The 25,452-nt window shown below is 37.1% G+C and overlaps 3 protein-coding genes across 11 annotated transcripts in view; 1 reads left to right on the forward strand and 2 right to left on the reverse strand.

Annotated features, from left to right (window-relative positions):
* SLC38A6 (solute carrier family 38 member 6) overlaps positions 1-2,549 on the reverse strand; it is a 63,104-nt gene extending 60,555 nt beyond the window's left edge. For 3 of the 8 annotated variants that reach the window (XM_027569313.2, XM_027569311.2, XM_027569310.2), the window contains exons 1-2: positions 2,321-2,549; positions 1,082-1,212 (exon numbers count right to left, since the gene is read on the reverse strand). In XM_027569313.2, the coding sequence (XP_027425114.1) occupies positions 1,082-1,212; positions 2,321-2,425 (236 nt within the window). In that variant the 5' untranslated portion in view covers positions 2,426-2,549. The other 5 variants (XM_027569315.2, XM_027569314.2, XM_027569317.2 and 2 more) reach the window with 5 other exon arrangements.
* On the forward strand, positions 2,530-12,874 carry TRMT5 (tRNA methyltransferase 5). The gene is given in 6 exon segments (XM_027569309.2): positions 2,530-2,665; positions 4,014-4,669; positions 7,472-7,596; positions 10,782-11,436; positions 11,807-11,844; positions 11,846-12,874. Coding segments are annotated over 6 exon segments (1,578 nt in total). The 5' UTR covers positions 2,530-2,660; the 3' UTR covers positions 11,945-12,874.
* Positions 12,875-17,094: 4,220 nt separating this feature from the next.
* Positions 17,095-25,452, reverse strand: part of MNAT1 (MNAT1 component of CDK activating kinase) — a 200,343-nt gene continuing 191,985 nt past the window's right edge. For both annotated transcript variants that reach the window (XM_027570811.2, XM_027570812.2), the window contains one exon: positions 17,095-18,525. In XM_027570811.2, the coding sequence (XP_027426612.1) occupies positions 18,405-18,525 (121 nt within the window). In that variant the 3' untranslated portion in view covers positions 17,095-18,404. The remainder of the gene's footprint in view (positions 18,526-25,452) is intronic.

The following is a 25,452-nucleotide window of genomic DNA, read 5'->3' on the forward strand; positions in this document are numbered from 1 at the left end:
GCACCTGGCACTGAGTAGAGCATGCCTAGGGTTGTGATTTCAAACCCCACATTAGTGTGGATCCTACTTAAAAAAATATTTTTTTAGTTTTTAAAAATTATGAAAGTTTGTGCATATAACCCATTATAAAAGCAAGTTGGGAGGGCGCCTGGGTGGCACAGTTGGTTGAGCATCCCACTCTTGGTTTCAGCTTGGGTCATGATCTCAGGGTCACAGGACAGAGCCCCGAGTCAGGCTTCTGGCCCAGCGTGGAGTCTGCTTGAGATTCTCTCTCCCTCTCCCTCTCCCTCTGCCCCTCCTGCTTGTGCACACGCTCTCTCTCAAATAAATCTTTAAAAAACAAAAAAAGGCAAGTGGGTTACTTAAAAATTGGTTTGCTTATCAAGAAATTAAAAATAAAAGCAGAAAATAAACCTAAATGAGACTCGATGCATTTTAAATTTCCTGGTAAAATAGATCTGCTTCTATTGATAAAACAAATGCTAAATGCTAAAGATAAGGTCTAGTTCTAAAGGATTTCAGTTTAGCAGGGAAACTAATTTGCAAACAAATCACTATAACACATTATAATAACAGAATGAATATACAAAGTACTATGGAAACACAGAAAAGCCAGGAATGTCTCCTCTTTTGGGCCAACCGGAATGAGTCAAGTCTAGATGAAAAGGAATAGGCACAGAACACATGTCTAGACTCAGCGAAACAAGACTACCTAAGAGTAGGAACTTTACCCTCATAAAATTGCCATTTATAGGTAATCTGTATGGCTGATAAATTTTAATTCACTTTGGCTAACTTGACACAACAAATAGCCACTCTTTAAGTCATAAGGAGTGGCAAGTGTGGATCAAGTTTCCATTTTAAAAAATTAGCCACACTTTTGGATAAAAAATACCAATTATATTGCATCCCTCCAAGCTATAGACGGGCAACAATAGTAAGAAAATGCTAAAACCCCAGAAATAATTTAACTAGACACTGTATAACACCAGCTCTGGAGCCTATCTCTTTGCTTCTCAGTGTACTATCAAAATGGAAGAAAAATAAAAGTAACAGTAAAAGAAGAAAAAAAAAAACTCACCTAAATCCAAGGATGCCAGTATGAGCCATAACATAAGCTAAGCCAAGGATGCCACTTCCCATGATGGCATTCGTCAAATTAAACACAGAAAAACCAAATGAAACACCTGGGGGTCCCTGTCTGTAAAGTTCCTGCAAGCACACAAATTTAATAGTGTTAAATGTTTGGATGGTGAAGTTCAAACTTCATCAAGAAATGAATGACAAGTTATGGAGAAAGTCTCCTGCAAACCAGAGGCACTGTGTGACACACTAGTTTCTCAAGCAGCACTGGTTTCCTTTCTTCCCTTCCCACCTCCCACTAGTGCAGCGCCAGGAATCTTGTTTCTTAGGAAAATCATCTCCACCAGTACGGAGCCCAGGGAGACTTCGGGAAAAGCCATGATTAACCTTGTGACTGCAAAAGATGAAGACAGGATAGGAATGGGGTGGGACAGAGAGAAGGGAGATGGCCTCAGTTCGTGTGATTACTGAAGAAATCCTTAGCTTGGGGCTGCTGGAGACCATGGTTGCTCCCCAATACTGGGACTGCAAAAGTAATCTCTGTATATTTAACGAATTAAGTCAGCTCAAATGCAAGGATGGTCAGGAATACCTTGCAATGACGATATAGTAAATAGAAGCAATTCACGTTGCTCTACCGAAGATACCCTTGAAAACACCCTCTTCCAAAACAGCATTTGGGAGCAAAGTCCTAGAAACTGTTACAGAGCAGGGACTCGACTTAAAAGGCCAAGGACCCATTGCACAGGCTTTAGGGTCAAGGAAGTACCTATGTACTTATCACCAGGCCACCTCCACTCCTTCACCGCTAAGGATCTCTCTATGAAGATGTTTCTTAGGCAGCCAATGACTAAGTCTAGAAAAGAAAAATCTTGTGACTCTGGCAAAAACCTCACAAGACTGCTGGAGGGAAAAGGAAGTCCACAAAGACACTAACAAAGAGCACTGAGTTACATAACGCTAGGGCTGCTCATCCAGTCATCCTCTTCCACCTGTGCCTGCGCCTTCAGCTTTTCTTTCTGAGCCGTGTTACGCTGCTACCACATTCATGCACTCCGCCGGATCTCATCCGCCTCTGGTTGCTGCCTTAGGGCGCCACCCGCCAAGAGTCAGGCTCCAGCTTCTCCCTTATCCCCATGCCGCACCCTCACCTCCTTCTTTTCCCGGTCTTACTTGCCAGGCATTTCAGGGAAGCCCGGAGGCCTTCAGCACCGGGAAGCTAGCGGAGGCCACTTACGTTGCTTAGCAACGGGCTCAACTCTTCCGCCTCCGCCTCTTCGGGCTGCTGGGCAGAGACGTACCAGCCCCGCTCAGCGTTGTCGATCCCCCAGGGTGCCTCCATGCTGCTCGCTGGCCGACTACCAGGTCCATCTGCGAGCTACCACCCTCCAGTCTTTAGTCGCGTCGGAGGCGGGGCTGTGGGCCCGGCCCTTCCGGGTTCCGGTACCTCAGCAGGGCGGGGAAGAAAGGAGGGAATCGACGCGATCTGATGACGCTCGCCTCTCGGTGGCGAACGGTGATGGTGTCGTCGAGGGCCAGCCTTCCACGAGCGACCCATTTCTGAGCTGCACCAGAGCATGAGGTGAGGGGTCTAGTCTCGGAGTCAACCGCGGAGCGATGCCAGGAATTGGGATGGTGACGTTGGTAAGGTGGTGACCGCAAGGCCCCTGAACGGAGAGGCTGGGAGTCGGGCGGCAGTACCCGTCCACCACCATCTGCTCCCCTCCGCGCGCCTCTTGGCGCACAGAAACGTCGCGAGGTCACCCACCGCCTGGGTGCTGAGCCTAGGTCCGAGTAGTGGCTAGGAAGGAATGAGTTTAATCTTTTCAAAAGCTTTCTGAAAGAGCCTTTCATTTTACACGTGGGAAACCGAGACTCGGGTTAAGATATTGCAAGATCACACAGCTGGTTAACTGCTAGCCGAATTTGAACCCTGACTGTGAAGTTTGAGAATTGCTTTACAGGGTCCTGGGGCAGGGCCCTTTCCCCTGCTAACTGGTTCTTTGGTATTTTAGAAGGCGAAGTGAATAACTGATACTGTGAATGAATGGAAGGGGCATGTAACACTTAGCAAATCCTAGTCCTCAGAATACCAAAACCTCAAGTCATAGGCAGGACTTGTGGTAGTAAAGCATTGAAGACAAACAATGTAGCAATATATTAAGACCACAGGCTCTGAAGTCAGTCAGACCTGGTTTTTAATCCTTGCTCAGCCGCTTACAGCAGCGAGACTGGGTGAATTAACCTACTTCTGACCTTTAGTTTGCTCGTTTTCGAAGTAAGGATGTGATATCACACACCTCCCAAGATTGATAATGTGTGTAAAGCATGTAGCAGTCAGAAGAATATCCTAGTAAATATTGCCATTGGGAAAGTCGTAAGTATAATGACCATTTCATTTAGAGGTGATCTTTTAACTCAAATCTCAGCCTTCCAATCCCACATGTATGCTATAGAAAATTGTCGGTGGAGAGGTTCATAGACTATAGGGAGGCTGATGGATCACTAAGCCCTTGTCCTGGCAGCAGGTGGGTTGAAGGTGCACATTTATTATTTATTGCTAATAAAAGACAAATATTATGGAAAAGATAGTATACTTGTCACCACTAGAAGTTTTAATTATCAGCATTTAGCGGTTGTTTAAAACTGTAGAATTTAGGGTTTTTTTTAAGATTTTATTTGAGAGAGTGGGGGGAGGGGCAGAGGGAGAGAATCTCCAGCAGACCTCCCGCTGAGCACCGGGCCTGATGCAGAGCTCAATCTCATGACCGCACTGGGATCATGACCTGAGCCTAACTCAAGAGCCTCACACTTCACTGACTAAGCCACCCAGGCACCCCTAGAATATAGATTTTTATTCTTAAGCTATTGTGAACATGTAAGTTTGTAGTTTTATGGTATTTTTTTTTTAAATGCATCCTTTTTTTTAGGATCTTATGGAGGCCATTTGGATTCTCAAGAATACTTTTCAAAGTGGAAAGATGTAGAATATCTGAATCAGAATCATTGACTCCACTAGCTTGGACATCACAGATACAGAAGCTTAGCAGAGCACCTGGTATTTTCTTGTTGGATCAAAGAAAAAGATTCTCAACCATGCCTGAAATAGAATCAGACCAGAGAGACTCTGAATTGTTTTCACCACCCTCTAATGTTCGAGGAATGACAAAACTTGATAGAACAGCTTTTAAAAAGACAGTAACCATCCCAGTGCTTAAAGTAAGGAAGGAAATAGTCAATAAATTGATGCGATCCCTTAAAAGGGCAGCACTGCAGCGCCCAGGCATAAAACGTGTGATTGAAGATCCAGAAGATGAAGAAAGTAGACTAATTATGTTGGATCCCTATAAAATATTTACTTATGATTCCTTTGAAAGAGCAGAACTCAGTATTTTAAAGCAGCTTAATGTCAATCCACAGATATCTAAATATAATTTGGAACTAACTTATGAAAACTTTAAGTCAGAAGAAATCTTGAAAGCTGTGCTTCCTGAAGGTCAAGATGTGACTTCAGGTTTTAGCAGAGTTGGACATATTGCCCACCTGAACCTTCGAGATCATCAACTACCTTTCAAGCATTTAATTGGTAGGTGTGTCTTTCATGTACTAGAAAGTAATTAGCAAGTCTTAATTTTAGTTTTAAAAATTATTTTCTTAGATGTCAAATTACAGAAGCAGGACATTTTATCATTTTAATTTTAAACTGGATCTTGGGCTACATACCCTCTCTTTTGAGAATAGTTTTGGAATATTCTTTCCCGAGTGATAGCAAAGCTCTAAAAATCATTTCAGGCTTTTGTGTATACAGTATACAAGCATAGATTAAACTCGAATCTTTCGCTGTGGCAGAATTCTTTGGCATCTTGTCATTTTGCTACACAGGACTTATTAGACCCTCAGGACTATGTTGAATTCTAGGTTTCTTAAATTTTGAGTGTCTTACCATCAAAAGTGCAAGACCTTTACTCATGCTTTGATTCAACTGATTGAGCCTCTTCTATATGTCAGGCACCATACTTTGTTTTTTAGTGCCCTTAGCCTTTTAGAAATGGTGCTTTTGTGGGATGCCTGGGTGGCTCAGTTGGTTAAGCATCTGCGTTCAGCTCAGGTCATGATCCCGGAGTCCTAGGATCAAGTCCCACATGGGGCTCCCTGCTCAGTGGGGAGCCTGCTTCTCCCTCTGCCTGCTGCTCCTCCTGCTTGTGCGCGTGTGCTCTCTCTGTCTCTTCCTCTCTGACAAATAAATAAATAAAATCTTTACAAAAAAAAAATGATGCTTTTGTATGTTGTACCTCTGTAAGCCCAAGTTTGAGCCTGGGTCCTTTATCCTTTGGGATAAGAAAGAAGTAGAAGACTAATCATGATTGCAGTTAACCTTTTACAAATATTTGATGTCCATGTATTCTCCAGATTAATTTTTTTTAATGTAGAGTAATTGTCAGCACTTCTGGGAATTATTTTCACCTTTAAAATGTAGTTCTCAATATTTTGCATGGGTAGAATTTCAGAAATAGGCTGTTATGCATTTCCTTTGTTTTTATTGATGAAAGGGGCTAATAAAATAAATAAGCAGATATTTATAATTATAACTGGGTGCAAATGTCAAGGATAAACTTTGCTATGAGTCATTACTTGTCATAACTCAAACATGCCTTTTGGCATCTCTCCTTTATAAAGGGGCACTCAAAGATTAAAAGTGAAACATTCTCATACAGTGATAATTTTAAAACTTTTACTATAGACTTTCAGAATTGGTTTTGGTTTTTTTATTTCATGCCTCATTTCAAACTCCTGTACATTAAAAATTGAGGTCTGATACCTGAAGCGGAACAGGATAAGAACAATGATTGGCTAGAGTTTATTGATATTATCATATTCAAAATCAGGTAGCTAATTATCAGAAAGAAACTGGACAAATTTTGGTTATATATCAGTGTATTTGTATTTTTGAGTACTTTTTACTAACTTACAAATCAAGTTATCTTTATGCAGTGAGATTAGCATATAGATTTTTTTTAAAGATTTTTTATTTTTTTTATTTATTTATTCATGAGAGACAGAGAGGGAGAGAGAGAGAGAGAAGCAGAGGGAGAAGCAGGCTCCCAAGGAGCAGGGAGCCTGATGCGGAACTCGATCCCAGGACCCTGGGATCATGACCTGAGCCGAAGGCAGACGCCCAACCATCTGAGCCACCCACGCGCCCCAGCATATAGATTCTTAAAAATTTTTTAAGTGCTGGAAAAAGTAAACTTTAATTAAAGGGCATCAATATATCATTTCTGGTGTATCTTATTATCTTTGTAGCTTTTTCGGCTCTGGCAAATACTTGACAAAAAGAACAATTTAAGTAAATGAACATTGTATTTAGATAAGACTCTAAAGAATCTGTGTTTCTTTTTTTTAAGACTTTTTTATTTAAGAGAGAAAGCGCACAAGAGAGCGGGTGGGAGGGGTAGAGGGGTATAGGGAGAGGGACAAGCAGACTCCCCACTGAGCAGGGAGCCTGAGATCAGGACCTGAGCCGAAGTCAGATGCTTAACCAACTTAGCCACCCAGGGGCCCCAAGAATCTATGTTTCTTTTATTTGAAAACTTATTTTGCTGTTCTGTATTTCCAAAGTGAAGGCATCTGTTTAAAGCACACAGTAAAGCAGACATTTGGTTTGGGGCCAGTGGGGACAGGCTGGTGATTTCTGAGATTTGTTGCCATGCTCCTTACAGATCTTCTTTCTGTTCCTTACTTATGGTCTACCTTTTTGCTTATTGTTGTGTATTGGTCCATTTGAGATTTAGTAAAAAAAAAAAAAAAGGAAAAATATTAGGTAGACCCAAGCTCCTCGAAAATTTTTCTTTATTTTTTTTTTAAGATTTTATTATTTGACAGAGAGTGAGAGAGCATAAGCAGGGGGAGCAGAAGAGGCAGAGGGAAAAATATTAGGTAGACCCAAACTCCTCAAAAATTTTTCTTTAAAAACGTACCCATAACGGGGCGCCTGGCTGGCTCAGTCGGTTGAGCGTCTGCCTTTGGCTCAGGTCATGATCCCAGGGTCCTGGGATCGAGCCCCGCATCGGGCTCCCTGCTCCGCGGGGAGCCTGCTTCTCCCTCTCCCACTCCCCCTGCTTGTGTTCCCTCTCTCGCTGTATCTCTGTCAAATAAATAAATAAAATCTTAAAAATATATATATACCCATATGGTTTTTTGTGTTTGTATTGAAGGCTACATTAACTTTACTAATCTGTTGAATTTTTAGAATTGCATGCCACTATATACACACTAGATGCAATTTTTGGATCCATAAACCAAAAGAAAATGGTTTACTTCCATTTCATATTTTCAGTTTTATTTTGCAGCCAATTGGCAATATTTATTATGGATTCTTCTCTTTCAGGCCAAGTTATGATTGACAAAAATCCAGGAATCACCTCAGCAGTAAATAAAATCAATAATATTGATAATACATACCGAAATTTCCAAATGGAAGTACTATCTGGAGAGGAGAACATGATGACCAAGGTATGGAGTATTTTATTGTCTCTTAGGTACAGATTTTATCGATTAATGTTTAGAATCTTAATAGATGACAAAGATTGAAAATATTTATAATAACCTAGTATTGACAAGTATGTGAGAATGTGAGCATTTGTATATCCTTGTGATGGAAGTGCAAATTTGATACAAATACTCAGGAAGAGTAGATGGTAATATATTGCCATTTTGAATAGGTACATCCTCTGACCTAGCATTGCATTTACAGGAAGTTATTTCAAGGATATAATTGGACAAAACTGTAATGATGTATGTACTAGGTTCTTCATTTTTATGATAACAAAACAAACAAAGGAATGGAAACAACCTAAATGTTCATCAACAAATTGATCAAATTCTGGTATATAAAATATAGAGTAGTATATAGAATATAGCTCTTATTTTAACTAAATATTTATGTAAATATGCACATATATTAGAATGTTAACAGTGGGCATATTTTTATTTGATGTAGTTACTAGTGACCTTTGTTCTCATCTTTATACTTTTCTACTGAGCACATATTTCTTTTATAAGAAAAACAAATCTATTTCAAAGAAAAAATATTTTTAATATGTAGGAACAAATTCCTGGTACCCCCAAAATATCATCCTCTACCCCCAAAATCCTCTGAAGTGCTGGAGAATATAAACTTTTTTAAGCCAAAAGTCTTAGATGATTATCTATTAACATTATATGAAATTTTGTACCCAAGTTAGGAAATAGGTTAAACTCGCTCCATAACTTGACAAAAATTTTAATAACAAAGTCCTCTTAAATGTTAGATATGTCTTTTTGTTTGTTTAAAGTTATTGTTTAAATTCTAGTTAGTTAACATATAGTGTAATGTTGGTTTAAGGAGTAGAATTTAGTGATTCATCACTTAACATGTAACACCCAGTGCTCAGCACAAGTGCCCTCCTTACTGCCCGTCCCCCATCTAGCCCATCCCCCCGCCCACCTCCCCTCCAGCAACCCTCAGTTTGTTCTCTATACAGTCTCATGTCTGCTTCCCTCTCTTCCCCTCCCCCCACATTCATCTTTTTTCTTAAATTCCACATATGAGTGAACTCATACAGTATTTGTCTTTCTTTGACTGACTTGTTTTAAACAGGACTTCGTAAAACTCAGAGAGTTTGCAAAATAATTATTTTTTAAGATTCTGGGCCACATAGACTTAGGTGAATATTTTAGGTATAATAATATTTCACCATAATAGTAGCAGAATATTAAAATACCATTTACTACACGCTTACTATTAGGCCTGAGCTAATGTTTTAAATATAACAAATTCTAAGAAGCCCACAAGATAATGGTGGTTGTTTTTAATATTCTCTTTATGCTGGGCGCCTGGGTGGCTCAGTTGGTTAAGCGAATGTCTTCGGCTCAGGTCATGATCCTGGAGTCCCAGGATCGAGTCCCACATCAGGCTCCCTGCTCAGCAGGGAGTCTGCTTCTCCCTCTGACCCTCTTCCCTCTCGTGCTCTCTTTCTCTCTCTCTCAGATAAATAAATAAAATCTTAAAAAAAAAAAATATTCTCTTTATGCAGATGAAGTAACAAGGTATGGTTGTGCAGGGTGTTTGGAGCCAGGCTTCTGACTCCAGAGTTCATGCATGGTCTTTCCCTGTATAACCTCCATGGCCTACTGCTTGTGTATAATGTATGAGTTCTGTTATGGCAAGTAAGATTTGAATGTGAATCCTTTGCTGGTATCAGTGCTTATCTCATCATACACTGATTGAATACTGCATATTCATTTGGTACTGCCATTTAGGATAGCAGGAGGCATCATTCTCAGCGATCTAAAAGTTCTGAGAAACTAATGTAATTTTTAAAATGGCTCCTGATTTCTTAAGCCAATTAAATTTGTTCTTAAGATATATTTAATACTTAGCATTTATACCATAAAATAAATGTAAAAACTCACTCAGTATAATTTCTTTGCTTCAAACAGAATCACATTTAAGTTTGACTTTAGGAGCTCATGCAACATCTAAGTACTTTGTGTGTATATTGTGAGGAAAAAGATTCCTGATGCTGACTGGGTGAGTGAGATATCAAAGACAGTGTGAGTAAAACCAGAAGGATACTTAGAATGTATTTTTTTTTAAACTAGTACTGTGCTTCACATTAAAAAGGGGGAGTAGAAAGGATATTCCAGGAAAAGCATCCCAAGACATATTCAGAACCTTCCAGTTTGTATATCTAGAAAGAGTTTTAGTTGGCAGAATAACGAAGGAACATTTCCAACTCTGGAGCCTTAACATGGCCAGAGCATCTGATGTGGTTGGGAAGAAAAAATATTTACACAAATTTGAAGGCAGAATATTCCATGAAGGCAGAATACAGAAAATATATCTCTATCAGATTTATGGAACTTAGGAACTTTTTTGGCTCTTTGATTCTTCATCCATTAAAATAAGGGCTGAGGTCACATTCCATGACTTGAAATGATAGCTGAGGTCACATTCCATGACTGTAATTTTAATTTTGTTTTCTATTTTCTGTCATGTTTATCATAGTCCCAAAAGAAATGGCATGAAGTCTTAAATGTGTTCAAGACTTAGCTTTGCTGTATATATTTAATCAATGAAAACTCAAATTTGGGAAAAGAGAAAATAACGGAATGACTTGTTCTGTACACTGGCTTTAATTTGTAGACATGAAACTTGCAAAGTCCAAGTAACTATCTAAAAACATAGTAAAATACCTCAAAATTCATTGGTACATAACAGATCTATCATGCCTCCCTCTTACAAACTGAAAACTAAGGAAGCTTATCTGCTGAGTGGAAGTGCTATCTGTAACTTAACTAGTCATCATGAAGATGTGTGTGGTGTGTTGTTTCAAATTATAGGTTTATTTTCCTCTCCATCAGGTGACAAAATAGAGTATGATTAAGCCAGTCAGTTGGCCTGTCTGAAGAATTCCTCATGTGATTTGGGAACCACTTTATGGCCCATTAGAATGAGATGGAGAGACTCTTCTCATGTCAGAGTCCAATATGGGTTGTTAACTGGGCTCAAAGATAGCATAAACACCAGAACTCTAATTAAAATGCACTGTTATTTGCTCTTAAATGTAAATGTATGTGTGTAGGTATATCCATCCAGTATTCATGGCTGGAATTTAAGACTAAACAGGTTAATCAAAGTATAATACCTTTTTCAGGTTCGAGAAAACAGCTACACCTATGAATTTGATTTTTCGAAAGTCTATTGGAATCCTCGACTCTCTACAGAACACAGTCGTATCACAGAACTTCTCAAACCTGGGGATGTACTATTTGATGTTTTTGCTGGGGTTGGGCCCTTTGCCGTTCCAGTAGCAAAGAAAAACTGCACTGTATTTGCTAACGATCTCAATCCTGAATCCCATAAGTGGCTGTTGCACAATTGTAAATTAAATAAAGTGGACCAAAAGGTGAAAGTCTTTAACTTGGATGGGAAAGACTTCCTTCAAGGACCAGTCAGAAAAGAGTTAATGCAGCAGCTGGGACCACTGTCAAAAGAAAAAAAACACTCTGTGCACATTGTCATGAACTTGCCAGCAAAGGCTGTTGAGTTTCTCAGTGTTTTCAAATCGCTTTTGGAGGGGCCACCATGCAGCATTGAGCTCCTTCCCATAGTGCACTGTTACAGCTTTTCCAAAGATCCTAATCCTGCTAAGGATGTTCAGCAACGAGCTGGGGCTGTGTTAGGCATTTCCTTGGAGGCATGCAGTTCAGTTCACCCAGTAAGAAATGTAGCCCCTAACAAGGAAATGTTATGTATCACCTTCCGGATTCCTGCTGCTGTACTCTACAAGAACCAGACCCTAAATCTAGGTGAGCAATTTCTGGGAAATTAAATGTAAACCATATTAGCCTTCATGGAGCTTTCTTAGGCTAAATATATTTTATTTATTAAATTTGGAAATATGTTAAGCTAATTCTAGTTAGATATTTCAATTCAGGATTCCTTGCCACTCAGCTGTGACTCGTTTCTCCCAATTTTACAAATATCAGCATGGCATATGCACTGTTCAGTCTAGTAGAAGGCTATTTCATTAAAATAATAAATTCCCATGGGAATGTTACTATTTGATGTATAAGTTGAGTATTAAAAATCTTTAAAATGCCTATATTATTTGCTTTTTAAAAGTATTTTCCAATGTTAAGTATCTTAACTAATCTAGGTTTTCTGGATTTGTTACAGACAATCATGATGATCCACCTCTTAAACGCCAGAGGACAGATAAATAAAGTCTTTTCAGAAGAAAAAACTCAAATTTCCTCACTTAATTGGAAACGTTTTCTCCCTCTCCCCACTAGACCTTTACATAATGAAATATAATTTGTATGATTTCATAAAATTTTAGCAGTTAACTTTTAGTATTGAACACTTCTATTTTATCCTTGCTGTCTTATAAGTTGAAGATTATCAAATTAAAATTTAAATGACATAAGTCTACTAAGTATAGTTTATCTGTTATAATCTTACAATCTAAATTATATCTAATTCTTCATTAAATATATTTAAATATTGACTCTCTCCTGGGAAAATAGTTTTTGAAGGTGGGATAATTGCTAACTAAGAAAGTACTAATTAACCACTTTGCAGTGATCCTCAGTTGAAGAGTGTGCCTAAATTTTATATAAATACCCCTAACTTATCACTGTATAAGTAATAAAAATGAAATTATTTAGATCAGGGATGGCAAACTATGCCTGGCAGGCCAGATCTAGCATACCACCTGTTTTTGTACGGCAGATGACTGGAGAATGGTTCTTATACTAATGGTTGAAAAAATTAAATCTTGTGACATGAAAATTATATGAAATTTGAATTTCAGTGTCCATAGTTTTTTGGAACACACCATGCTCATTTGTTTACACGCTGTCTGTGGCTGCTTTCATGCTGTAATGACAGCACAGTTGAGAAGTTAACAACACACAGAAAGTGATTATCAACAGTTCACACTGCTACTCGGCATACTCCAAATCACAGGGACATGGTTGTAACTCAACAGCATTTTGAGTGCCATGTAAATCACCAAGCTATAATATTTTTTTATTGCTAGTGTATATTCATTATTTCAAAACAAGAAAAGTGGACTTCTAATGCGCTTTTAAGGCACATTGTGTGAGTGTGAATTATTTTGATACTGGATTAGGTAACAAAGCATCTATACCTGAGCTAAAATACAATATATGTTGACATTACCAATAGAGGCACTCATCATGGGATTTTCCTCACAAGCAAGCCAACTGTCAGAAAAACTAGAAATTTAATCTGGAAATATCTCAATATAGCAGAATTTCTTCACAAAATAAAAAATGAAAATGAGGGTGCAACTGAAGTCTCCAAGTGACTCTTTTGTAAGCCAAGCAAGGAGAGCCGTTTACTACTGATGGTGAGTTAATTGTATTTGAATGCACCAGCCACAGAAATGTATCCAGAGAAAAATTGTTTAGGACTATTGGCCTTTTGGCAAGAACAGTTGCTCAGAGTTTAGGACTTTGTGAGCAAAATCAAGTCAATTCAGAAAGTAAATGATTTTGACTCTTGATGAGTTGGCAGATGTTACTAATACTGTTCAGGTCTTGTTTATTTGAGACATCAGTGCTGAATTTAGAGTTACTGAAGAATTAGCTTCTATGAATACTCTGTATGGAACAACTATGGGTATTTTTTAAAAAGTTGAGAAAACACCAATTCTGTACAACCTGAAGTAGAATCTGCTATGATGTGTTACAACTCTGGTTAAAACGTGCAAAGTAGAAAAAGATCTAGTTGGAAAAATATATAAAGCTTGTGAAAATGTAACATATTTAAAACCTGTGGTTATTCACTCTATTATTCACCAGCAAGTACCCTGCAGAAGATATTTGAATCTGTCATGTGTTACTGAACCAGTAGTGTTAATGGTAAATTTCATTTGCTTTTGTGGATTCTAACCATGACTGAATTTTGTCAGAAATTGCTCAACCTAAGTTTGATTTGCTTAGCAATTGTGAAGTTTGATTGCAATTTTTTGAGCTCAGGGTCAAGACTGAAATTTTTCTTAACAAGAGAAACCACTCTTAGAACATTCTAGAACACTGAAAGGCTCTGGAAATTAGCTTTTGCTAATGACTTGATAGTAATTCTTAAAGATTTTAACCTATATATATTAGGCAAACATAACTTCATTGTGAAACTGTGGTCATTTCAACAACTGACATTTGAATCGCAGTATCTTGTGTTAACACATTTCTCACGCTATCGAAAATTAAAACAAGAAACAAGATTTCCCTCACATTAGCAGTGGATACAATTTCTGTGTTCAACATTTTTGGGACCTTCGTGAAACTGCAAATAAAAGGAAATTTACATATTTCAAAATCCATTTACCTATAATTGAGCTTCTACCTGCAATTGGAAGTGATCAATGTACTATGTAATGACGTGCTAAGGCAAATATCAAGGGAAGAATCTAATAGGGTTTTACAAATGCCTTCCAAGTGATGAATATGCCCAGTTAAAATCTTATGCTTCTAGACTGATGCCAGTATTCTGGCAGTATCTATTTGTGTGAAAAGACATTTTTAGAGATGAAATTTGTAAAATCTCATTATAGATAACCATTAACAGGTAATCATTGATAACTGATTTTGATGATAGGAAACACTTAGAACCCCAATTAGAGGAACCAGTGTTATTCCCCAAAAAAGGAGTTAAAACAATGCAATTATATATACCCAATTATATTTTGAATTTTGTTCATTAAAAACATTGTACCAACTTATTTGATCACAAAGCCTAAAATAGTTACTGTCTGACAGCCCTACAGAACAAGTTTGAGGACCACTTATCTAATTCATTACAAACTCAAATGCCTTCAGAAGCGAGGCAGGTAATATAAATAGATGAAGGCAATAAATGCTAAGAAGTGTAGGAAAGTAATGAATTGGAGCCCTCATCCCTTATCTAAAGGCACTTAAAAATGGTTTTTGAAACTCAACCAGACTTCCTCTCTGTAAGACCTTGGGGGCTAATTCAGCCAGGGATTGCCAGTTTGGGACTTCTAGTTTTCTTCTCCTCCCTCCCTTCCAAGTGAGGAGTATGTAGGTGAAGGGTCAGAAAGCTTTTGGTAAACGACCAGACAGTATTTTAGGCTTTGCAAGTCATAAGGTCTCTTTTGCTGCTCAACTCTGTCGTAGTAGCCCCCAGAGCAGCCATAAACAATACAGAAACACTGTATGCCAAAACAACTTTATTTATGGACACTGAAATTTGAATGTCATATGCTTTTCACTTGTTAAGAAGTATATGATTTTGGCTTTTTTCAACCTTAAAAAAATGTAGACATCAATCTTAGCTCATGAAGCATACAGAAACAGGTGGCAGTTGGATTTGGCCAGGGGTCTACAGTTGGCATGATCTAGGTGAAGAGGATTTTAATTTGCAGGTAGAAGAATTTTTTCCTAGTACTGTACATTGATATGCTAGGTTATAAATATTAAATATGGGTACAAATGATGTTTTTATTCATACATGGAAAGTGGTAAGATTCTTGCCACTAGTTAGTCAAATATGCAGCCTCTATTAACATCTTAACTCCTCCCCGTTTTCCCTCAGAGTGGGTAAGTGAATGTATGGGGTTATTTCATTATTTAAATCTAGGCCCACCCTAAAGTTTTAAATGTGATACCTGGTAACTGAACTCTTGATGTCCACTAGAAAATGACAGCTATAAAGCTCACTGGATACAATTTTTTAATTTTCTTAGCTTTTTGACAAGTTTTCTGTCACCTTAATTGGATTTTGAAATAATTACCACCAGTTGACAGCCTAACGATAAGAAGCTTAGTTCAAATATTTAGTGAATGAAATTAAGGAATACTAATAGTGCATTCCAACTATGATGTAAATGTATTCGATACCATTAATATCTGTTTAAAAGGAAGGTAGTTAATAGTCAAATGATGTTCTACATAATGAATTTCTCAGAACTTCTCTCAAGGATATAAATAAGGTGATTAAGTTGATGTCATTTATATGCCATAAAATAAGTAGACACTTGATCTGTAAAACTTCCTGGAAATCTTAAGAAGTTTGATTACTCAGACTTGGTTCTACACAGCCTGCTGTTTATTAGCTTGACAGTTTGATATTCAACTCTGGAGCATGGATTCTGACCACTTGGGTTCAAGTCCACTCTGCTACTTTTAAGTTGTATTGACCTTCTGCAAGTTAGTTAACCTCCCTATGCTTCAGTTTCTCCATCTGCTAAAATAGGGGAAATAATACTAGCATTGTAAAGATTAGGTAATAATACACAATACATGAAGCACAGTACTTGGTGCATAGGTAATGCTCAGTAGTTGTTAGCTATTGTTTCTGGGCTAGTATTGTACGAAGTTAAAAGACTTAATTGATGTATATGAAGGACTTGTACAGCCTTTTGTCTCTGAGAAAGGAAATCACTAGGGGGATGGGGATAACCTCATCAATTTAGAGTATTTCTGTTACTTAGTGAATTGTCATTAAGTTACCTTTCACCATTCCCTTCGCTCTAATAAGGTCAATTAAAACTTATTTGCCTATTGAACAAAATACAGCAATAGTAAGAACAAAATATTTACAAATGTATAAAGGTTTTGGAATTCAATTTATTTGCCAAATCAGATGCAGACAATTTCCACAATAATGAGGTAGGCTCAAAAAACATTTTGAAAGACTTTATAAAGTGTTCTATTAATTAGTTCATTCATTTAAATACATTATACAAGGTACTGAGAACAAGTAATAGTATTTCTTTTGTAAAGGCTGGATACTGTACTTCAGCAGCTGAGTACAGCAAAGTCCTAACTTTAAGTCAACGTTCTCACTATTTGAACAGATTTATAGACTGTACTTAAAATCCTAATCCTCAATTGGGGAATGCTAATAGATATGAAAAATAGAAGGCAGCCTGTAAAGTACAGACAGAACTAGACTTAAATTAAAAACAAAAAGCAAACAGTTTTAATTCTGACCTTTTACTAACTTGTGTATATGATCTAAGCCTACTCAATTATTTGATGCCTTGGTTTTCTTAGTTATCAAAGACTGTTCAGGGGTCAACTGTACTTCTAACTAACACAGGGGTTAGGGACACTGGCCACCCACCCCCAAACACACACTGGAAAATCCACATATAACTTTTGACTCCCCCCAAAATATAACTACTAATAGCCTACTGTTGACCAGAAGCCTTAACACAAACATAATAATCAATTATACATATTTTGTATGTCATATGAAACACTGTATAGTTACAATAAGGTAAGCTAGGAAAAAGAAAACGTTAAAATAATAAGGAAGACAAAATACATTTATGGTACTGTACAAAAAAAATCCACAGGGACGCCTGGGTGGCTCAGTCGTTAAGCGTATGCCTTGGGCTCAGGTCATGATCCCAGGGTCCTGGGATCGAGTCCCACGTTGGGCTCCCTGCTCCGCGGGGAGCCTGCTTCTCCCTCTGCCTGCCACTCCCACTGCTTGTGCTTTCTCTCTCTCTCTCTAATAGATAAATAAAATCTTTTTTTTTTTTAAATATAAGGTAAATTAAAAAAAAATTCACATACAAGTGGATTCATACAATTTAAACTTGTGTTGTTCAAGGGTCATCTATAGTTAAAGATGAAGATGTACCTGAAATTAATACCTGCTTAGGCAAATAAGCTGGAGCTGTTACCTGTGGATATTCCACCCTAATGTAACCACAAACTTTGTTTCACATAACTCCTCCCATAAAATTAACATCTGTTATAATGGACATTTGATAGGAAATCCCTTAATTTCCTTGAGAAACTATGTCCCATACACGGTGGTCTATATAACAGATTCATATAAGGTTGAGATGCTACAAATATCCATCCTCTCCACATCCAACTCTAAGCAAAATCCTGGGTATACTAAAAGTCTTTGAAGTTTCAACAGAAACTATATCAGAGTCTGCAATTTACTGAGAAAAATTTTGTTTAAAATGTATCCATTCCAGTCTCCAAGGTTTCATCATAAAATGAGCTCACATTTGAAGTGAAAGGTGCCATTTAAGTATTAAATTTTATTAACTTACTTCTTTGAATTTGTCATTAAAGCAGGTTAATACTCTCGTCTGGTTTATCCTAAGTGTGGCTCACAGCTGGGAATTATAACACCTTGATCAAGGTTTGTCTCACTTTCCACTGCTCAAAACAGGCACTGAGTCCTTCATATTGAGAGAGTGGCATTATCATAGGTCAAGTTTTACTTGCCACAACCTGCTGGTAGAAGGAAATATATCCACTTGTCTGGACTAGTATTAAGAACATAGGGCGGAAAAAAGGAACATTTTATGAGATGAAATAATAGGCTTGGATATTAACACTAAATGTCGTATTCAAAATGGCATTTTAAAACGTGTTCAAGTAAAACACTGTAATAAGAGAAAAACCACAAAACTTAATATAAAGTCTAGCTTTATTTTTAAAAAGATTTTACAAGTCTGTCAACCTCAAGCATACATAGGTGAATTATTCATATCTTCCATCAGATGAAGTTTACATAAATGCTTCAATCCCTCTCAGAAAAATACAAGTAAAAAATAAATCTTTTCCACATATATTTATCCACTATATTACTCAGCTGAGTTCTGAAATTTTCTCACGAATACTTTAACACAGCTGCTAGCAGTGGCACTGTTGTTGGGCAGCTGCACAGGGCTCTCCTTTTACACGCCTGCTTTACTTTTGCTAGCTCCCTGGTTCGGCTCCTGGGTCCAAATCTTAGAAAGGAGAAATAAAGGTTAACTGGGCTGCCAGAAAAGCCCACTGAATGCATCCTGTAGCGCTCTGTGACAAGCAAGAGAAGAAGTATAGCCTCCAGCAAGGTCCTGTGGAGAGGCAGCTCTGACATGGTTTAAATACCTAAAACAAAACAAAAAGTGTAGCACTGATATAGAAAGCATATATAAATTGGTACTATTTTTTTAAAGCAATAATAAAACTGATTCACGTTTTAAAGGGGAATTCTGAGATTGAAATGTTCTGACTTTATAAATGCATTATTACCCTTTAAAAAGAAACATACCAACTATATATAGACTGCCTAAACTAGTTCAATTGTTAAACTAAATTATAAAGCAAATTACATTAAGATCTAAAAAGAGCTCTCAAGGTTTCCAAAAATAATACTTGCTATTAAAATGTTCACTGTTCCCAATCTTCAGAACTTGTTTTGTTGACTGTTGTTTGGGTACCTAACTGCTATTGTCCTCCTGGCATACTCTTAATAAGTAAGTATACGGTATCATAATACTACTGTATTATTAATATTTTTACATTAATATTGACTATTTTACATAAATATATTCTGAAATAAATACTTATTAAATGGAGGAGGGGAGAGGAGAGAAAACACTAGTTTCTTCAAATTTACTTCAGCATTACAAAAATATATTGTCTCCTTCCATACAGGAAGTGAAACCTTAGACAATTACATGCCAAAGAAATCTGACAGCCTGAGTTCAACAGAATGTCCCAATTAGTAAATACAGAAGAAGTCTTTTGAACTGATCTCAAAAGACAGTGTAACAGACACCATTTTTCTTCAATCACACATATATTATTTAGCAATTAAACTTTCTACCTTGATAAAGGTAAACAAACAGGCCTAAAATATAGGATAATCCTAGCCAAAGAGGGTCAACTTGTTAGCATGACTAAGAGCACTGTTGGAAAACAAATATTTCCAGCCTTGCTTTAATGCCTAGTTTAAGAAACCACATTGTTTCTTCAGGCCTCAGGAAGTAAAGGAGCTTCATCCGCCTTAGAATTACGGTTATGGCAAATGAATAAATCAGGTACCAGAACATTTTAATAACTTGGAAACTTTTCTACTCATTCATTCAAACTTCCTGTGTGTCAAAGTCTTGATGCATGAGCAACTTATTATTTCTAACATAATAACAAGTCTGTTTTTCATTTGTATCCATGTTTAATAAGGTTGTGTGATTAAAAAATATATGGCAATATAAGAGGGCAATAGAAAAAGTGCTCAAAGTAAGACACAGGATAAGCTCCTGGAATTGGCTATAATTTATTCACACTACCACAAATCAAGGTGTTAACGCAATTCTTTGCTTCTCTGCCAAGAGTGAAAGGGAAAAGTGGAAGGAGAAAGGAAATTAATACTTATTGAGCAATGATCTAAAACTTTTTTTTAAAAAAGTAGGCTCTATGCCCAGCGTGAAGCCCAGTGCAGGGCTCGAACTCATGACCCTGAGATCAAGACCTGAGCTGAGGTCCAGAGTCAGATGCTTAACTAAGCCACCCAGGCACCCCTACAGACTTTTGATACTATACTTATAGCAGTAAAAATACTTGAGCATGTATCTCTAAAATTTGTATACTTATTTATAAATCATATACCTATTGTATTAATACATAGTTATATAGTATATAATTATACATAATATACTAATATAGAAGCATATTATAAAATACATATAAATATTTAAAGGAGGAGATAAAAATATTTCAACAAAAGTTCTAATATTTTCTCCCTACATCCCATCTTATAAACCTTGATGGGATGCATCCCACTTTCATTGTCAAACTCTTGATAGAACCTTAGGTCCCCCAGGACTTAAACGGATTCACCAAATCTACCACAAGGCCAGAAGAAGTATTTGCTTATTACATCCCAGGACACAATAAAATGTCCACTGTTAAGATTATGATGCATGAGAAATGATGTAAGTTAAGTCATCTCACAAGTCTAAAAATCAACCTGGAACAGGATAAAATCAATTTCTCTTCCCTGAGAACTCACTATCACATAAATAAGTAATATTTAGTAATATTTTTACAAGTATCTTAGAAATGAAACATTCTATTCCTAATATAAGTTTCCAAGTAAATTTTATCCATACACCAGATACCGTTGTATTACCCTTTTTCCTTTCCTCAGATCCTCAAAAGAAAAGCACAGTCTTAGCTCCAATGGCTGTTCATTCATGGCAAAAATCAGGTACCACAGTAAATGTCTGTCAACCTTAAGAAGCCAACTATCATAAACAGAATTGGTTTTCATAGCTGTAATACAAACCACTATGCAACTAGTTGTTTTGATTCATGACATTTTGGTACAACTTGCTTCTGGGAAAGTTGAGTCATACCATCTCTGGCTTGGCAATTCAAGCATAAACTTGCAGTGTACATACAGCTTTTTATATGTTATCCTGAGAAACCTAAAACAGCTGCATGGCTGGCAGGAAAACACAGGACCACCAGTAAAATATCCAAAACAGTTGCATCTTTTAATTTATGACTGTGCACTGTTTCCATAAAGAGTATATAAAACAGTTCAACTTTTTATAGGTAAAATGTAATAAACAGTCATACTCATTGATGCCATAAATGTGTAAAAAAAGTTTATTTAAAATGATTAATTAGTGTTTGAAAATAGTAATTCTTGGACAGTCATAATCCAGAGCAATGAGCAAATATTTTAAAATTTTTAGTTATTAAGGCTAAGTTGTAGATTCTTACTGCCAAAATCAAGTCAATTAAAATTTCTTTGCATAGCACTGAAGAAAATGCATTTCCCTTCTAGCAATCATTTACATTAAACATGTCTGTGAGTATATTCTTTAAAGACCTGCTTATTTACATTACTGTTTTTGATCTCTAGTGCTGCACAAAACAGTTACTGTTAAATATTTCATTCTATTTTCACCAGGGCAACCTACATTAATTCCAATTTAAAAAAATAAAACATAGTTCATTCTTGTTACTCAACTGTAGGCTTTTATTTTCTAGGTATTTTAACGTAATGTTCTTAAACCCTTTAATTATTGTGGTACACCGAAGTATTTTAAAGGATCTGCCACATTGAAACCACACAATGAGAATTTAGCGTTTTGCCTACTTTTTCACATTAATCCACATCTGTGTTGTTTTAATTCTTTCATGACCATTACAAGTACATCACTGAATAGGATTCCTGGGGTTTCTGGCAAAGGTCAGTATCATTTCATGTACACCTTTATAGAACAGAATGAGGAAGAAGTCTTAGCTAAATTTATTTCCAAAAGTCAAGCTCAGTTGGATTTTGGAGCCCAGAGGTAATTGCTCTGACTATTTAGCCAATCCCAGGACAGTATTTCTGTTTTTCATAGGTTTATTTTAAATACCTGTAAATCTTATAAGCAGAAACCAGGAAAGAAAAAAAAAAAACTTTGCTTATTTTGGTATCTATACCTTATTTTTACTGAAAGCAGACTAAACTCAAAGCTTTAAGAATCATACCTTTGATTATTTTCTTAATAAGACTAAAAAAAAGTATGTTTTCAAAAGCAAGTCTAAGATAATTCCTGTACAAAGGGCATCTTGTGCCCTAATTTATACTCTGTCTAAAGTTGCCTTCCTTTGCCATTACCCATCAAATCCCTTTCAAACAGACTTTGGAGGAGGGGGAGGAAAAGGAGGCAATGGATCCTGAGAGAGGAGTAAGAGAGGATTAAGCATTTGAAAACCACACTTGAAAGTTTGTTCCTGAACTTTGATTTCCTACACTGTCATTTTCTTCTGTTACATTTAGCAGCTTTTGCTCCCAAAGAAGGTGGTATAATTTACACTTAGCTTCAGAAAGACTTCATTTTCTCAGTTCTTTAACATAAGAGAGTTCCTCTGAGATTACTCTTTTACTATTTCCCTTCCTTTAAAAGCCCTATATCGACCATCTGGCTAAAGTCTTGGACTCAGCTCATTTTAGTGCTATTCAACAATGCTTTGAGTTCTCAGCTGGGGCAGAGGGCAGGGGTTGTCACTCAAGACCAACAGGCAGCACTCTTCCCCTCCAGTCATAACCTCTGCATGAAAACCCGTGAAACACTTTGGCTCTAGAGAATCAAAGAATCTTGGAATTCAAATTGAAATGAAAATGTGAAGTTCATATTAGTTTCCTTCACCTCAAATTACCAGGACAAATGGATGGTTAAAAAAAAAAAAAAAAAAGTCCAAGTTCTTAACTCCACAGTGTTTCTCACCTCAAATTACCAGGACCAATGGATGGTTAAAAAAAAAAAAAAAAAAGTCCAAGTTCTTAACTCCACAGTGTTTCTCTAGAGTGAACTCTAGAGATTAAGACTTTCTTTTTATAAATGGGCCCATTTTTAAGCCTGAATTTAAAGCCACCATGCATTAAACAGACCAGTTCCAAGTAGTTCTTTCTGCCTCCCAGCCCACAAAATTCAAATCTAAGTGCCATTAAGAAACATGAGCCAGCTGATCTCAGCTGTCAAGACCAAGAGCTGTTGTAAGAAATTCAGCTAAGGCTATAAAATATTTACATTAACAACGTGAAGTGTATCTCAACAGATTTAAAAACAGAGCAACAGTGTGCTCAATTATCACTAAAAAGCAGAAACATTCTGAAAATGGAGGTTAGTGCTCAGGTGTCCTAACCCAATCATAATGTCACAATAACGGACAAACTGTCTACAGAGGGAAACTGATAATCATATATTCCAACATAAATGGGGAAAGCACTTCAAGTCAGAACTACTGTCCATAATTCTATGGGCAGTTTGGTTATAAAATACCAACCAAGGCTTCATGAACTCAAACCAAAATATCACAAACTTCCACAGTCATCGTATTACTCTTCACTTCATTATCTAACCAGCAAGTGAAAAACTATTAAAGCTATTTTCAGATATATACTAATATACTTGGGAATCTAGTAACCAATTTATTCCAGACATTTAGACCAACTGAACAGCAAAGCTCAGATTTGGAAATTAAAAGCCACATGCGGTGCCCAAGTGCACAGTAGGCATTTTTAGGACAGGGTAGCTGTTACTGAAAGTTAATGTAACTACATAGTGAAATGAAAAACGACTGAACACATAAAAGATAGAGATACTTAAGTGTAATATATTCTATGAACAATATTGTTGGTAGTTCTGGATATCTCAAATGATAGACCTCTAAGGATACACTCCATCTGTATAATACAGATAAATACAAGAATATCTCAGGAATCAGGTGCTATCAGATAAACTTGAACACAGTCATGAAAATAGATAGTACACAGTAGCAATAAATTTTAAATATACTCAAAGTCAGAAGTTTATCTCAGTTATGTTTGGCTAATTTCAGTATTGTTCTCATATGCTTAAATGAGATTAAGCAGAAAACTGCTATAAATAATGTTTTTACTTATTGATTCTTAAAACATTATGATACTCATGAATTTATTCAAGATAACCAGAGGAGAGAAGGCAAAGTTTCATGAAAATCTAAAGATAACAAATCATATCAGAATCATAAAAATAACAAATAGATTTTGTATATCCCAGGGAGGGACAAGAGCCACTACTTCTGTGGTGGAAATATAATAGAGATCATAAAAATAAATATCCTAGTTTCTGATTTTAAGTTCCTAAAAATTCTAGTGCCTCATTCTGGCTTGTCTAATGTAGTTTTTTTTACTGTGAATTCCATGTTAGTAACACATGTATGCCAGAAATTCCATCATATCTATAAAGACGGGGTGGTAATTTTTCCCCAAGGGTGGGAGAGGCAAAATGCAGAAATTCGTATGTATGCAGTGTATTCCTTCTTAAAAAAAAAAAAAGTTACTGAGTGTCTACTGGGTGTCAGGTATTGAAGCAACTCTAAGAGTAAAACAGAGAGCAGCCTCCATGTTCTAATGGACCTTGTAATTCAGCAGAGGAAAAAAGATGTTAAACAACGAATATTATGAATGAGAAAGTCAGGGCTCCATCAGTGTAGTTTAAAAGGAAGCCAACATGAACAAGTTCAGAAAAGGTCTCCCTAAGGAAATTACAGTCCCAAAGGATGGCTTAGACACAAAGGATGAGGAAGAGTTAGTTAGCAACCCAGTGGAGGGAAGAATGTAGTGCAAGAAGTCATAGAACATATTGAGAATATGGAGGAAAGGTGGCTCAGGATGAGGCTAGAGATGTTGGAAAGTATTCAAAAGAAATGTTAAGAACTATGAATTTTATTGAAAGGGCAACGGGGGGCGCCAGGGTGGCTCAGTTGTTAAAGCAACTGCCTTCAGCTCAGGTCATGATCCTGGAGTCCTGGGATTGAGTCCCACATCGGGCTCCCTGCTCAGTGGGGAGTCTGCTTCTCCCTCTGACCCTCCCCCCTCTCATGCTCTCTATCATTATCTCTCTCTCTCAATGAATAAATAAAAATCTTTACTAAAAAAAAAAAAAGAAAGGGCAACGGGAAGCCACTGAAAAGTTCCTGTTAGGAACCTGATAATATAAGCTACTTTGGCTACACAGTGGATAGAAGAAGAACAGGAGTCGATTACTGAGAGACCCCTTATAGTTTCTCTATTCCAGGCTTAAGATCACGGTACCTGGATTAGGGTGGCAGCAGAGGAAATAAAAGTACTGGTTCAAAAGACATTTAAAAACCAACCGAGGAGAGGCACCTGGGTGGCTCAGTTGGTTAAGCGTCTGCCTTTGGCTCAGGTCATGACCTCGGGGTCCTGGGATCGAGCCCCATGTCAGGCTCTCTGCTCAGTGGGGAGCCTGCTTCTCCCTCTCCCTGTCACTACCCCTGCTTGTACTCTCTCTCTCTCTCTGTCAAATAAATAAATAAATAAATCTAAAAACAAAAAAAAACAAAAACAAAAAAACAAAAACCCAACTGAGTAGATATGGGAGCAAAAGAAGGGGAGAAGAAAGTAATGGCAAAGGCAACTTCCAGCTATCTAGTCATATGGAACAGGGAAAATGCCCTCACAGAGACGATGGAAAACTGGAGGAGAAACAGACTGGGGTGGGAGAGAAGAGAACGGAAAGATCA

This window comes from Zalophus californianus, chromosome 6 (assembly GCF_009762305.2).
Source record: "Zalophus californianus isolate mZalCal1 chromosome 6, mZalCal1.pri.v2, whole genome shotgun sequence".
Lineage (NCBI taxonomy): Eukaryota > Metazoa > Chordata > Mammalia > Carnivora > Otariidae > Zalophus > Zalophus californianus.